The following is a 15687-nucleotide window of genomic DNA, read 5'->3' as shown; positions in this document are numbered from 1 at the left end:
AGCTCAATACCCAGTTATGTAACCTTGAGCAAGGTATTAACAATTTGCTTCTGTTTAGTTGTCCAGTTGAGCAGCTCAATTTCGGGAAAAAATAATATAAAGAAGCTGTAACTATGCGAGCTTGCAATCGAATGCAAAAGGAACACCGGCCACACAGCAGAGTATGAAAATATTCACGGTATTTAGCACGACCACTAAACCTATACTTGGTTAAATCCATAAAACATAAGTTGAAAAAGCGAAAATTAAGCGGACGAGCAGGTGGTGTGTTCAAGCAACTGATGAATGAAAATTCTTTCAATGCTGTACATACAGTATCTTCCTCTTAATCTGAGTATTATATGTAAGTATGTATGAGTATATTAATCTGATTAATCTTAAACTCCAATAAACCTTAAACAGATTAAATCAGCTTTTTTGCATACCCATTCTCTCAGCTTATCTTTAACAAAAGGCTGCGTTACCTAGGCTATATATAAGCTGTCGGCTATAGATAAGGTGGCCACTTCTAAATTTTAATCAACATTCTTTCGAACTCGCGCGAGTTCAGCTTCGATGTTTCTAAATGCAAACCAACACAGACACAGGCACAGCAAAGCACTTTTCGAACACGGTCGACGGACCATTGTTGGAGTGAAAACTATTTTATTGGCTCCAGAGAGTTTTATTAAACTTGTGATAAATATATCAATTAATGTAATATAAAATTGTGTAAAACATAGAATTCTCGTCTATCGAATCAGCGAAGCATAACACTGCGTGACGTAATCGATTGCTTCCCCTGTGCGTGCATTACGAGTTATCACTTTTTCAGTCGTATGTTCAACGCCGCAACATGTCTTTATGCTGTTGCTGTTACAATGTTCTATCTTGATTTATTCGTTCAATGAAGCTTCAATATAATCAAAATATATAGTTGTCGAGGTGTACAATTAATTCTAAGATTAAGAGAAGCGAAACAACGACCTGAGACTCATTTACCATCGAGGACATTAAACAATTCAACAGACAAACTTTGTAATTGAAGTGGTCGCCCTCACAGGCTAAGGAACGATAAACAATCATTTCATTACAAACTACTACAATAATTCTTAAACACTATTTTAAAATTAAAATTGGACGTAGTAGGATAGCGAAAGATATTAAGATTATCATAGCCAAAATGTTAAAATTTTCGATAAGATGCTTCATACTATAACAGTATAACGTATAAGGTACCTGTACCGAATAAGGCCCGGTCCCTAATAAGGCCCATTGCTCATATTTCGCAAACCCGTGCAAATAAATGAAAGATTTTGTCCCTACATAAAAACTAATATAAATTCATGATGGTTTACCAGATTTCATCCTTGTCACGTGATCAACCGATTCGCTAGAGCACAACAAAAATTTGATATTTGCAGTTAAGGTGGTTTTGTTAATTTAGAAAAAAAGTAAGTGAGAATTTGGCCGGTTAAATGAACTGTTGTCAGCCGGCTGAAGTTTTCATGTAACAACCAACTTAGTATTGAAAAGGATAATGCACTTTTTTTGCTAAAATTTTTCTGATGATAAAAATGTGACATTTTTTTCGTGGATGCCACATGCGCCTAATAAGGCCCATACAAGATGCTTGGCTAATTGATGTCCAGACTTCAAGAGTGGTTCCAGTCATCAGTTGGCAAATTGTTGCAGTTACTTTGATGCGCCTAGTGGAATCTTTTTAAATGTTTGTACAACTTAAAATGTGAAATTTCTAATAATGTTATATGTTGTCTATTACTATGTTTTGAATCAAAATACTCACAAAATTGGTGGGCCTTATTAGGAGCCTATGCTCCTAATAAGGCCCATTTTTTGGAATTTTTAATTTCTTTATAAAAATTTTTTGGGGGGTTGTCAGGTATTGTGGTTTTAATATGTTGTAGTCATATACCCTCACTAATAGAATACGATTTTTCAGTCTATTCTCATTTATGGTTCTTGAGTTATTTTCAAAAAAGTGTTAGGTGGGCCTTATTCGGTACAGGTACCTTAGACTTCAGAGGATGATTTCACTAGGAATTTTTTGTAGCCGAAAACATTACGTCCAATATAATTGGGTGTGATTTCTTGGCGTCTAAGTGTTTGCTTGTGGATTTATGTCTTAGGTGTTTGACGAAAGCCTCAAACACGGCTTACTGTACACCAGACAACTCTTTTTCACAAACTTCGCATTTTTCTGCTGATGCTGAACAGAGCCAACCGAGTAACGAGTTTGACTTTGTTTATCAGAAATATTCGAAAGTATTTGACATCACTAATTTTTCTCAACGTGCAATACCGGGCGTGACTCACCATATTGTTACCGATCCTCAAGCAGCACCAATCAAGCAGAAAATGTTTCGTTTCTCAGAAGTTCAGTTACAAGCTGTGTCATCTTCAAAGACAATCAGCATTTAAGCCGAACAATTAACTCAGAGGGCTAGAAAATCATTACAAACTTTTCCGTCTTGAAATTAAGTCACTAGGTGTGTCAATCCACAACAGGGTGCCATGTCCTCTACTGGTAAGGACATGTCTCCATGACACAGCAACATGCATACTTGGCGGACTTATACTGGTTCCCTTCAGTTGCAATCGCATCAACACATTGCAAGTTGCTCGGGATTCATTTAAAACTTGCGCATGCTGGACGTCCAAGTAGATGGCCGAGGACTTCATTAGGGAATAAAGGGCCTATGACATAGAAAATGTCAGCCAGAAATTACTGGATTTGGCATTCTAAGTAATGGATATCACTCGTGAGATGATGAAATGCTTATTTAGTGAGATCTGTTGCTTCATTCAACAAATAAGCTTCTGCAGCATACATAGAAAACTATGTAAAGGAATCGCAGTTTCGCAAATTTCTATGTATACGATATAACTACACCCTGACCAGACGCCACAATGACCCTCACTCCATTACTCCGTCCTTGGTGAATGTAGAAGCTTCAATGCCCACCCTTGATTTCTCTTCAGTCATCAACTTCTTTCCTGGCAACATTGATGGACATGATGATCTCAGTGGAATTCTGGAAGTAGTCAGTCAAACACGCCTCATATGGGATAAGCTTTACACTTTTCTTGGGGGCACACCCCAAGCTAATACCCAAGCTGATTTATCCTATATTCAGAATACTGTTTCTAATACCTTTAAAAACACCTTTTTACAAATGATTTCTAGTATTATCTCCCCAGTCATCAGTGGTATTTTCTCGATCTTGCTTATTTTATCACTTGTCTGGACCATTGTTTGGACTTTCTGGCTTTTCAAAATTGTCATTCTCTTTTTGGTGAAATTGACATGTAATAAGCTTTCTCGCCTTGAACGAACTCCCCAATCCAGCTCTAATCCCAACTCCCACCCAACAACTCCCCAATCCAGCTCCTCGGTTCTGGAGAGGAGCAAATCCCTCTAGAGTCTGGATCAGCGTGGTCCAACTGCAGGCCCGCGGGCCAAAGTTGGCCCGCGAACTGATAGTCCGCTTTGATAGTCGCTATTGTTGAGGAAGAACCTCGACCGCAGATGTCACATTGATCAGCATTTAATAGCTAAATTTTGAACTATTTTAATTTCAGTTTTAATAAAAAAGAGAACTTTTTTCAGTTCTAATATCAATGTCACATTGTTCTTCAGTTCTAATTTAAAAACATTGGCCCGCAAGATAAAAAAATTTCAGATTTTGGCCCGCGATGAAAAGAAGTAGGAAGACGCTGGTCTAGATCAAGAGAATACTGATAATGATCGTACTGAAAAGATACACCAGAACTTGTCTGACAATTAAATGTGATGTACATACTTTTATTTATGCTTGAATATTGATGTGGTTTCGGCTCCTGTTACTCTACAAATATGTATCATGCCATGTATTATTACTTTGAGCATATTTAGGCTTACCATAATTTTGTGGCTTCAAAACGGGACGCTTTCAAACAACCTAAACCCCTTAGCTGTGATTTTTTAACTTGACATTTTTCGGAATTATTACGTAGGCCTACATTTAAAACCACCCTAGCTGTCTTCATTGACCATATTGCCATCGAAAGTTCAAGTGCTTGTTCTCTAAATATCGGTTTCAATTCGAAAAATAGGAAGGAATTGACGTTAACGATACAAAGATGTTTGCCTCTATTTCACCGGAAAATTACCGTACCAATTATCCGCTAACAATAACGTCACAATAACATTTTTATCGAATACAATGAAATAAATAACAAACAAGATGTCGAATTCTTCTTCAAGAAGTACCGGTACGCTACACAGCAAAAACAATAATAAGAACATGCTAATGTTCGTGTATGGCTTCTATGCGGTATGCCTATGCTGGCTGACTGAATGCCAAACCGGGACGTTTGGCCGACCGATCGGGACGCCGGGACAAGACGTTAAAAAGGGGGACTGCTCCGGCTAAAACGGGACGTATGGTAAATCTAAGCATATTCCACATTCCATATATGTTATATTTCCATATTCCATATATATTATACCTGTAACTATCTGCTTGTGTTTGTGATATTACTAGTCGATATGCTTTTGAGTTTCAGACATTGTATCTTAAATGTTCGCCTACGTCGTGAAGGAACCTTGATTACAGAGCGATGCTTCTTCTCTTGTGCTATTCATTGATTCTTCCGTCCTTTTGCTCCGGTTGCCCGCTCCCTCTGCAAAAACGTTCCTACGTCACGTTCCGGTCCAGGGTGGAGAGTTATGTGACAACCGAACCATAACCACGTAACTCTATGCTACGTCATAAGCCACGTTTGGAAAACATCTGCTTCGGAAACGATCATGTGAAGACCTCGTGATCAAAAACGAAGAAAATAGAACCGGTACAACAATTTGAAAACATATGCGTCAGAATTGAGAGGTCAGGGTTGGCTAAGATGGTGCAACTTTTCGAAGTCAACAACGAAACGAACAGAAGAAAGATTTATGCATTACAAAGAAGTTAGGTGACCATATCAATAAGCGAGGCAGTCTATTTTCAAGAGAGAAGAAAAACCTGAAGCAATCGAGAGAGACGATTTATGCTAAAAGGAATCAATTATTATTTGCGAGTCTGCCAAGTTACTTTTTATATAGTGAACCGAGTACATTCAAAGCGAAACGTGATTACTTTGACAATATTATCGGGCGACTGGAAGCTGTAAATAAATGTGTATTCTGTTTGCTGCTGTGGTGTTCATTTCTTCGCAGGCAATCTAATCGGTAAGCAAGTGTACGTTAAATCGCATTTACATATTGATATATACGGAGCAATCACATTTCATGGTCAGAAGAGAGAGACTCATCACTCAAACTTTTGTTTCACCTGTATATGCCCTTTAAGCAAATCGAAACTTTAGTTTCACCTGTATATGCCCTTTAAGCAAATAACTCCTCGCTACCTTGAGCCAACATGCATTGAACTTTAAGAATGTTTTTTCTCGTCGTACAATTGCTTAGAAAACCAATAAAGCATGAACCCACACTAAGCTATGGCAACCATATATTGCACATGATGAGCTGAACTATTTTCAACAGTAGTTTAGCAAGTGAAGCACAGAACTGACATAAATGTTAGAAATTAGCGCACTATCATGCCGCAGCAAAGTTTTTACTGAAAAATCTAAGTTGGACATGCCGCAATTTTTTGCAGGTAACCAGAATATACGTATACAGCTGTGACATGCATGACGTCATGTCTCGAACAGATGTCAATCACATTAAAAAACTAACAGTATGTTTGATGTTTACTTATAGCTTACGATAAACTGGTACAAAAACGAAGACTGTGTTGTTTGAGACTCGAAATACAGCAGACAAAGAAATATATCATACAGATATGTCCTTCAAAACGAATGAGTATTGTATGAAAGTTAGGAAACAAATTTAAGCTTTCCATTCTGCTCTAACAGTACGTTTAGACTAAATCTGTAGAAAAATCGCTCAATTAGATGCACGATTTTGCCGAGGTAACATGGCTGGCAAAACAGAAAGAGCATACACGAGGTCATAGCCGGGAACAACTTTAGCTTAAAATTTGAACGACTGATTATATTTGCTGGCTGCGTTAAACATAAGAAATTATTTAAAATTGCGAACGCTGTGCTTAAGCATCTGTATCACAACAAAAAATTGGGATTGTTGTGATTGTAGTTTAAGGTTTAAAAGCAGAAAATGGGAAAATATTCCGACGATTTCGTTGCTAAAGTAGGAAAAAGATTTCTTGAATATTTGTGCGAAACAAATCAGCTGAGAACTTGGTCTAAACCGGAGTTGAATGAAATATATCAAGAGTTCAGAGAAAGCAAGTGGACAACACCATGCTTCAGCAGAATGCTGTTTATTGTCGCCAGGAAATCATCTTTGCTTATTGTCAAGAATGGTTGCGTCATTTTCAAGGGAACTGCTGATTGGTCAAGCGCGAAGTGAGTTTGGTACAAAATGTTCAGGTCCGATGTTGTAAGCTAAACGTTGTTCCAAACGTGTTCACCTCTTGGTCTTTTTCCAGCTCATCGAATCCAATTCGGAGATTTGTTTCGCACGAAATACAAAGTGAAAGACAAAAAATCATCATCGCCCTGCGAGAAGCGAAAGCTAAGTAAGTTTTGTTTATGAAGTTAATGAGCCTAAGTCTTGGATAATAATTTGCTTTTTAACCAGCCTATAAATACTTCACAACTACCAGTGTAGCCTATATAAACTTAATTAGGCTAAACACGACAAGAGTGAAATTGTCTTGTCTCGTACCTTGCTTTTAACGTAGCACAATAAGACACGTGATAACATTTTAGTGAGTCGTAGCGTCATGAAAGTGCTCAGTCTAGAGCGAACGTTTTGAAAAATGAAACTTTTGATGCTGCAACGCACGAAGAAGCGAAGACGAACATAAAAATTAGTCTTATTTATAAAATATTTACACAGCGCTATAATATCGACAAACGATTTTTTATTTGCAATTATACTCTAAAATGTAGCAGCAAAACCCAATCCTCCGTTCCTATTTTATCACACTGGTTAGACGAAAAAAGGATTAAATCGACCTATATCGCATATAGTCGGTTTAAAAATTTGTTACTGATTCCTCATTTCTAGTGACTTTTTTAATATACTCGAAATAAATAGCAAGTATGATTCCAACATCGTCATAACATCTGTCAATTTGGCCTAAGTGAGCCGAATGACATCATTTACTTCTATACAGGTTAAAGTTTGTAACTGTCTGCAGGGTTATCACCACAAATTATACACTATACAGCAATCTAAAAGGGAATTTACCAGTTTGGTTTTGCAGGGATTCCTTTCTTGTCTCATCTGAAGTGGAAATTTCGGCCGATCGTGGCGATGTGGAATCATCACCCGGGTATTTCGTATGTGATCTTGACGTAAGTGGTGGTCACTAGTCAATAAAAAGAGGCCTTTCCTTCGGCAACGTTGTGTAGGATTTTACCTTTTCAACATTTTCATTTCGATAATAATCTGGAGTGAAGTGCGCAAAAACTTCAATACCTTAATGCAAACAGTTATAGCGGGTACACCTTTGCAGGACAAAACTGAGACAACATTTAAGATGGTGGTCACAAGTAAGAGTGGAAGACGCATTCAACTTGAAAAATGTCTTTTCTTGAAAGAAAACGCGGCGATGACACTATCAGATGACTCGGGGTGTACTTCACTGACTGAACCACAACCTGTCATGATTGAACCATGTAATATCATTTTAAATTTGCTTATAAGCCAACATGTATAGCTTGGTAGTTTGTATATGACTTTAAAGTTGGTGTCAACTCATGTAATGAATAATGAAATAATGAAAGGGCGTTGACCAACTGCCTACAGTAAGTGAAAGACCACAATAACTGCTCTACTTTATGCGGAGCCGGCAAATATGTATGATTTCTCGAATTAAATTCAACGCAAAGGGAAAACTTTTAAACCAAACTGACATTATTAGCAGCAGTTGTGTTTAAATTTTGTTTCCCACATTAGGCTATAGTTGGTTCACGTCGTTCATTGCGCATTTATATAGTGGTACAACTGCAACAAAGAAGTGTTCGACGATTTATTTTCAAACTGTTCACAGATTCTCAGCATACTATCACCGTGTCTTGTAAAATTAAAGAAAATGTGGGTTCGTACTGTGGCGATGTTTTCTTTCGATGTCGTACGTACGGCTCAATGACGTCATTGTTGGTGATGCGCTACCTCCGCTGCTTTCGATCTGATGACGTCACCACAATGCTGATGCCAACATCTGCATTTGTAAAAAGAAGATACGCAAAAGATGGAGACGTTGAAACGATTCCCGGTGAAAGATTGGAAAGGTGACGGTTGTAATGAAATTTCTTAAATTAATTCATTTCTGTCAGTCATAGTCATACTATTATCACATACACGTGACACTGTGTGAATAAGAAATTACCCATTTTGAAAATGTTTTGATGCAGAGTTTTTTATGGAAATCAACTTACATTATCACGTGAATTAAAAACCTATGATGTGGAAAAATCCGTCTGTAGTGCATTCTGCAGACAAGTTTTTTCCCATAAAGCTGGTTACCTTCTTGAGCCTGATAAGCGAAAAATGTGAGTGACCAAAATCAGTTTAAGAACGCATCTCTAGCCTGTATTTGCTTCCTTTCGATTTCGATTTTCGTTCGATTTCGAAATTTTGATCTTAATCGACGGTAAGCTTTTCTCTGTTGCAGATCTTTGCTAGAAAAAAACTTGACAATCTCTTCCTATGCTGCAAAATTTTCTTTGCTCATACAAATTGAAGAGAAACAGGCAGAGCGTGACATTCGGTTTTATGACCTAACACAAATTACAGTTTCAAAACAAGGAAAACGTTTTTTGTTAAAGGTAAAAGCTACCGCATTGTTTAGAATAAATACTTAAATTACAGTTATATAATAAATATGTATAAACTTTTTATGTAGGTCCCTGGTTTGGCAGAAAAAAGGCCGTCTGTACTTAAAGGTGACAGAATTTGCTTGAGGCAATCAGGCCTAAATGGAGACTCGTATGGGAAGAGATACGAAGGTTTTGTACATAAAGTAAAACTGGATGAAGTTGAACTTGGTCTAAATAGCAAGTAAGTTTCAGCGAAAATACATTGCTGAAATACCTGACACAAATTCCAGCTATCGGTGCACAATATAATCATAAGTTATACTACATGTTGCTGCTACACGCCTGTTTCACTGCGTGTATTTGACGGTCAAGCCTATGTCAACTTTTTTTTATAGATTCAATGATGTGTTCGTGAACAAACAAAAATTCAACGTTAGATTCAGTTTCAACAGACTTCCAATTCGTCTGCAGCAACGTGCAGTGGAAGACCTCCAATATGAGTCAATGGAAAAACTTTTGTTTCCAAACCATCAAGGCATAATCGCACCCCCGGCAACTAAACTAAGGTTTTCAGACTGACTAAGCCCATACACGTTATTTTACTTACACTGATAACAACCAAAAAACTCAGTTACCACAAAAATATTTAGAATGTACAACAGATATATTGAAGGAAATAAGCAACAGTCAACTGCAGTGAAGAGAATAGTGGATGGAATATCAACGGATCCTTACATAGTGTATGGGCCTCCTGGAACTGGCAAAACAATGACAATTGTGGAAGCAATTAAACAGGTCCCCTTAGAAAACTCTACTGAATGTGTCAAGCTATTTTTTCACAAAAAGTAGTAAATCAATGACACTTTAGTAGTGAAGTCGTTATACGCTTTTTATCCAGTAAACTGATTAGTTCTTGAAACTAGCTCGCCTACAGTAGATCATAACATTTTATAAATGACACGAAGTGATTATTTTCGAAGTGATTATTTAAAGATTGTCCGAATGAAACGAAAGCGTGTTCTAGTTTGTGCGCCATCCAACAGCGCTTGTGATTTGCTCACTGAGAGATTGCTGGAGCATGTTGATAAAAAAGAGATATTTCGAATGCACGCCATGTCAAGACCCGTTATGGATGTTCCAGACGTAGTATTGGTGAGTATTTTCGACTCAATATATATGAAAACATTCACTGTGGGTACCGATAATCTTACGGGTGAAAAATAGTCACAATCCAATTGCATAAAAACTAACTTACAGAACATAGCAATTGAGCAAGCTGAAACTTTCCATCAAATAATTTTTAGGAAGTTTCCAATTATGACAAATTTACGGAGGACTACTACTATCCCTCGATACAAACAATCATGGATTTCTATTTGGTGATTACAACACTAATTACAGCTGGAAGGTATTGGCAAATCTCTTGTGTGTTTAACAAGCAAAAAAAATGACGTAATACAAAAAAATATGGCCATGGCGTCGTTGGCCATGGCAAAAAAAAAACATGGCCAACGACCAGACCCGTAATTGGCTTGGAGCACCAAAGGAAGCAAAGAATTTAATGAAGGAAGCTAAACATCAACTAGCTTACTGTGTGTTCCAAACACAGTATGCATTATACTTAAACATTACATTCTAGAATTTCCCCAAAGTGGGGAATGCTTTTTCCAAGAGGAGTTAAGCATATGGGACCCGTATAGTTATGAGCCTGTCAAGTAAATCACTACAAAAAATAAAAAATAGACTTGGCGCAATTTTTGTATGCAGGTTGTCATCAGCAGAAATACCGAGCAATCATTTCGATTACATTTTCATTGATGAAGCCGGCCAGTCGGTGGAGCCGGAGTGCATTATTCCCATTGAAAGTTTGTTGGTAAATACGTAGTAAAATAAATTTTGTGCGCAAATATAAAGGCAAAGGCTACAATGCATTATTCTCAACTTTACTCTGTACACTGCTAGGGTGGAGATGGAAGACTGGTACTGGCAGGTGACCCAAAACAACTGGGTCCAATACTTCGTTCGCAAGCTGCCATTGAATATGGTTTAGGTTTGCTATTTTTTGAGTGGAGCCGAAATTTTCTTGTATTTTGTCAAAACATAAACATGAAAGATCATCATGTACATGTATTACGTCAAAGTCGATGTTGTCTGAACCGCTGAACCGTGTTAACCAAATTTTAAAACAAAATAAAAAAACAGGATATAGTTAGGCACTCTTAAGGTTAACTTTATATTTTTTATGAAAAAAAAAAGAAATATATAAATATATATAAAGTTAACCTTCACAGTGCCAAACTATATCCTGTTTATCATTTTAATTCAAAGGCGATGTCTTTGTAGGCAAATCCCTCCTTGAAAGATTGATGGAGAGTGATGCGTATAAACCAAATGAGAGCGTTTATCCTGAGCAGAGAATTACAAAGCTGTTGAGCAACTACAGATCACATGAGGGTAGCTTACTTCTCACATCCTTCAGTGAATAGCTGCATACCTTGAATAAGATCTATGCTATTGTTTGTCTATGGTGCACAATTTCATGGTGTACTATCTCATGCCTCAGCAATTCTGAAAACATCAAATGAGTGCTTCTATGACAACGAACTCAAAGTCGAGGCAGATGTTTTCTTGCGTGAGCAATTTTACAACTGGGAGCACTTACCAAAGAGGGGATTTCCAGTCATTTTTCATGGGGTCAAAGGTGAAGATCAACGTGAGGAAAACAGTCCTTCGTATTTCAACCCACAGGAGGCTTCAGAAGTCAGTTCTCATTATTTTCCTAATTGAATACATTAATTTTGAGTGGAAACAGATTGTTTCGTGATTGGCAATAAACAACAATATGTATTTATTTAATACAGGTTTATAACTATGTGAAAAAGATTCTAGAAAGCCGTCAAAACCCAGTAAAGCCAAAACAGATTGGTATTATATCGCCATACAGAAAACAGGTTTGGAACATTTTATGATTTCATCAGATGGAATTTTTCTTTTTCTTTCTCATATGTAGCGCTAAATCTTGATATGGGTTGTGGCCTAGGTTGTGCTTCTGCTTATTGGTTTCCCAAACTTAGGCCGAAGCTTGTAATCAGGTCATGGTCGTGTGTTTCATGCGCAATTACACGTGCAATTTGATTGACCATTTGCTAGGTTCAAAAGATACGACAAGTGCTGAATCGTGAAAAGTTGCCTATCAGCAAAAAGATTAAGGTTGGCAGCTAAAATGGTATCATATCACTATTGTATGGAAAACAAATATTTTACACTTCTTGCAGATACCATGCATCACTGCATCTTGTAATATATTTTCCTTTCCACATGTCTTGTGATTTGTTAAGGCGCAAAAAATGCGCCGAGTGCCGGAGGACATGGAAGATAATTCTGATTTCAAAGAGATCAAGGTCGGAAGCGTGGAAGAGTTTCAGGGTCAGGAGAGAAGAGTCATCATCATCAGCACAGTGAGGAGTAATTGTCGGCATCTTCCTCAAGATGAAAAGTTTCAGCTTGGATTTTTAAGAAACCCAAAGGTCATTGATCCCAGTAATGACTCAGTCACGTTTTCAACTAGCCATTTGACTCGACTCGGAAAAAATTCTATTTGGTTGCAACTCTGGTTCAGCGATAAAACTCATTTCACAATGATTGGTATCCATTAATACAACAAAACTTTCATTCAGCCAATACATCTTATTTATATTTCTTAGATCACTTTTGTTTTAGCAATTTAACTTCTGATAAAATCCACAGAGATTTAATGTCGCCGTGACAAGAGCAATGTCACTTCTTATTGTTATTGGAAACCCTGAAATTCTTTGCACAGATGAGCACTGGAATAAACTTCTCACATATTGCATTGAAAAAGGAGGTTATACTGGAGCGAACTTCACACCAGGTAACCGAACCAAAAATTAATTTATTTAACAGATGTTTAAAAATATTTATAAACTTTACCTCATATGTTTCCATGACAACAGATCATCAAGATGACATCACAATGAGAATGAATTCCTTAGGTCTAAATGAAGAATTCCTGGATAACAATACGACGGAAGACGTCAGCAAATTACAAGGAGAGGTTGACCCACCTTGGCGTGATGATATTTAACTCTTTACTTATAATATTAAAGTTCGTAACATAAAATGCAGTCATCAATTTGACTTGATAAAGTGACAGTACGAACCCTGATAATAAAGATCTGCAAAACGTTTCATTTTAATTTTGCAAAATCCTTTTTTGTTGTATAAAAATCTGTCAAAAATACTGCGCATGACATGCAAGCAGCACTCTTAACTTCTTGTTCAACATGACGTCTTGTCGACGTTTTAAAAAATCCTATACTAACTGTATTAATCTTTAAAATTTTACATTGTACGAGTTTCGCACCAGCATTGATTCGGTTCATATGGTTTTGCTCATGGTCAAATTTAAAATTATTGTCTAAAAATATTATAATTTTCAGTGTGCAGTACCATGTCAGTATGGGCTTTCATAAGTTCATTTATATATAACTGTTTGTTTCGGTGTATGTGGAAATTGGGAATGTTTCTACGCTTAACATATCTTTTTTCTCATAAAGGTAGGCCTACAAACATTTGGCTGATTCGTGAAATGTACTTTTACATAGCATATTGTATATAGCCTAACTATTTTTCAAAATCTTATTGTCATTCATCTAGCTGTATATACACATAGTATAATATTTTATGAAGCTGTATTTTGTGCAAGATGCTGTATTGTATATAGCCTATACTGTTACTATTTTGTGAACTTTATTGTCATAGCTATCAGCAGCAGCAGCTAACAGAATTCTTCAACATTAATAAAGATGCTACTAATTTCTGGAAAGTAAAGATGTGCAAGAAATTACAGAATATTTAAGTTAAATTTTTTTTGTAGTTGCGATGCATACAAGTATCACACACTTCAGTTTTAAAAGCTTTTCCAAAAGGTTTCGTTTCGGTAAAAATTTGTCTTTGTATCAAAAATATCTTTTTGGCACAAGCCAACCATAATTAAGTAGATGCTGTTTGTGGTGTGTTACAGTGGAAACTTGAATGATAAAGTAAGGCCAGCCTCCCATCTGTCCCTATGTTCGCAGTTCGCCAGAAAACATGACACATGCCACTTAGCCGGTTATTGTCATGATTGTGTTAGTTACTATAGTCACTCAGCAGCATGCCATTCAAGTAAGGTGAAGTATTGGTATACGGTTTAACAAACAACATGCACTCTTGGCTTTTAAACGGGTTGCAAATTAAACAATTAGATGTGATAATTTTACGTTAGATTTAGAGCTGACGACATCAATGTACAAAATGAGGGGATTACCCATACAACGCCGTATGATAGAGTAGAGCAGGGCTTCCCAAACTTTTTCGCTCGCGACCCCTTTCAAATTTCTGAAGTTTTCCGGGATCCTTCACGTTTAAATTGATTAGCAGTGCGAAATATACATTAGTCATTAGTGACATTTATTGAGATGCAAAGACTTGTGATAAATATATCGATTAATGTAACATAAAATTGTGTACTACATAGAATTCTCACACGTTGTAATGGAATGATTGGTTATTGTTGTTGAACTTGACTGTACCAGTCACTCCAATACAATCTTTGATTGTCTGAGTGTTTATTGTCTTCGATATAATGAGCCTCAAGGTCGTTGTTTGCTTAATCAATCCTAGACTCGATTGTTCAGCTAAAAGCTGATTGTCTTGTGAAGCCGACAAGCAGAGTTGTCTGACTTAACACTGAGCTTATCTTAAGTTGTACTGTTCAGTAGTTTGCACAAATTTGTTGTTTGTATAAACTGGTTATATTGTTTCTTCGTTATACGATTACAAATTGACAGAACATTGGCACATCAACAGTACTTCATTCAACAGTTAATGTAATAGCATTTTGGCTTAGCTATATTCAACTGCATTAAATTGCTGATTATTCACAAACTTGTTACTTCGTACTGTCATACGCTAACACAGTAACATTTGGCAAACGAAACGCATGCGAGAAAGGCACAAATATTACGTCACAACAATAGTACAGGAAATGATTGTGTCTCGTGTTACTCTTTGCTAAAACGACACATAAAGTACGAGAATTGTAAATCTTACATAATCTGTATATTAATTTTGGTTATTATCACAGACTGAATTCAAGCAACCAGAACTCAAAGCCTACTTACTACTTTACACCTATGTAGGCTACTGGAAACAAAAAAGCACACACATTTATTCAGTGTGATTGGTGCGACTGCTTTCTGCTACAAAGCAAGTCCAGCCGTGGCTCAATATCTGTTAATGCTGGTCTCAAGGCGGTTTCAATGTTGATTAGGCTGGAACGATATTTTGTTTTGATTGTATTTTATACTTCGTGTAAAATTGGTATACGCTGTGCGACTCCTGAAGTTCGTTACGCGACCCCTTGCGGGGTCGCGACCCCCAGTTTGGGAAGCCCTGGAGTAGAGTACTTCAATTTCATGCTTCACGCTACAGACAGACTCAGATGCTGTAAATTACTAATTTTAGTGTGTCGTGGATCACTAAAATTGATAAAATACCGTACCTTATTTTACTGTTTATTGTTGAGGCATCTTTCCGCGGTGATAGGCTTCTTTCTTCCGCAAAAGTCAGCTGTCTTCTGACTCCTCAGAAGGGGCTGATTACTAAGCATCGCAATCGGTAATACGACAAAACTTACTAATAATGGACAATTGGAAGAGGTGTGGTTCACTCAGTTCAACTTAAACAATATTAAAAAAGTTAACTTGCTTTGAGCCTGCACATTTGTGTGAATGACTGCTGTTGAGAAAGACGATCGAAACAAAAAATGCTAAAATCGTTGCAGCG

At 37.0% G+C, this 15687-nt stretch overlaps 1 protein-coding gene and 1 long non-coding RNA gene across 3 annotated transcripts; one reads left to right on the top strand and one right to left on the bottom strand.

Moving 5' to 3' along the window:
* The first annotated feature begins 4887 nt into the window (after positions 1-4887).
* On the top strand, positions 4888-13750 carry LOC143447419 (putative helicase mov-10-B.1). Its single transcript, XM_076947512.1, has 21 exons — positions 4888-6414; positions 6498-6587; positions 7281-7371; positions 7533-7695; positions 8070-8310; positions 8434-8571; positions 8694-8847; positions 8925-9079; positions 9234-9404; positions 9489-9633; positions 9832-9990; positions 10143-10246; positions 10606-10711; positions 10801-10888; positions 11182-11292; positions 11402-11598; positions 11700-11789; positions 11989-12048; positions 12177-12365; positions 12586-12730; positions 12813-13750. The coding sequence occupies exons 1-21, from the start codon at positions 6164-6166 to the stop codon at positions 12941-12943; spliced, it is 2979 nt and encodes a 992-aa protein (XP_076803627.1). The 5' UTR covers positions 4888-6163; the 3' UTR covers positions 12944-13750.
* On the bottom strand, positions 10822-14180 carry LOC143447448 (uncharacterized). Of its 2 annotated transcripts, XR_013114094.1 has the most exons (5): positions 14168-14180; positions 12790-12868; positions 11501-11617; positions 11333-11406; positions 10822-11244 (listed from the first exon to the last, which is right to left on the bottom strand). It is a non-coding gene; the product is annotated as an uncharacterized LOC143447448 (long non-coding RNA). The 2 variants fall into 2 exon arrangements; XR_013114093.1 differs by lacking the exon at positions 14168-14180 and having other exon boundaries at positions 12790-12919.
* Positions 14181-15687: the final 1507 nt, after the last annotated feature.

The sequence above is a fragment of the Clavelina lepadiformis genome, chromosome 1 (genome assembly GCF_947623445.1).
Source record: "Clavelina lepadiformis chromosome 1, kaClaLepa1.1, whole genome shotgun sequence".
NCBI lineage: Eukaryota > Metazoa > Chordata > Ascidiacea > Aplousobranchia > Clavelinidae > Clavelina > Clavelina lepadiformis.
This window is presented reverse-complemented; position numbering and strand designations above follow the sequence as displayed.

What these genes read in the sequence shown, in the direction of transcription:
- LOC143447419 (XM_076947512.1), top strand. Translation starts at nt 6,164, where the DNA reads ATGGGAAAATATTCCGACGATTTCGTTGCTAAAGTAGGAAAAAGATTT. An exon ending in ACCTGTCATGATTGAACCAT is followed by an intron (nt 7,696 to 8,069) that starts GTAATATCATTT and finishes AACTGTTCACAG; the next exon opens with ATTCTCAGCATACTATCACC. An exon ending in TGGAGCGAACTTCACACCAG is followed by an intron (nt 12,731 to 12,812) that starts GTAACCGAACCA and finishes CCATGACAACAG; the next exon opens with ATCATCAAGATGACATCACA.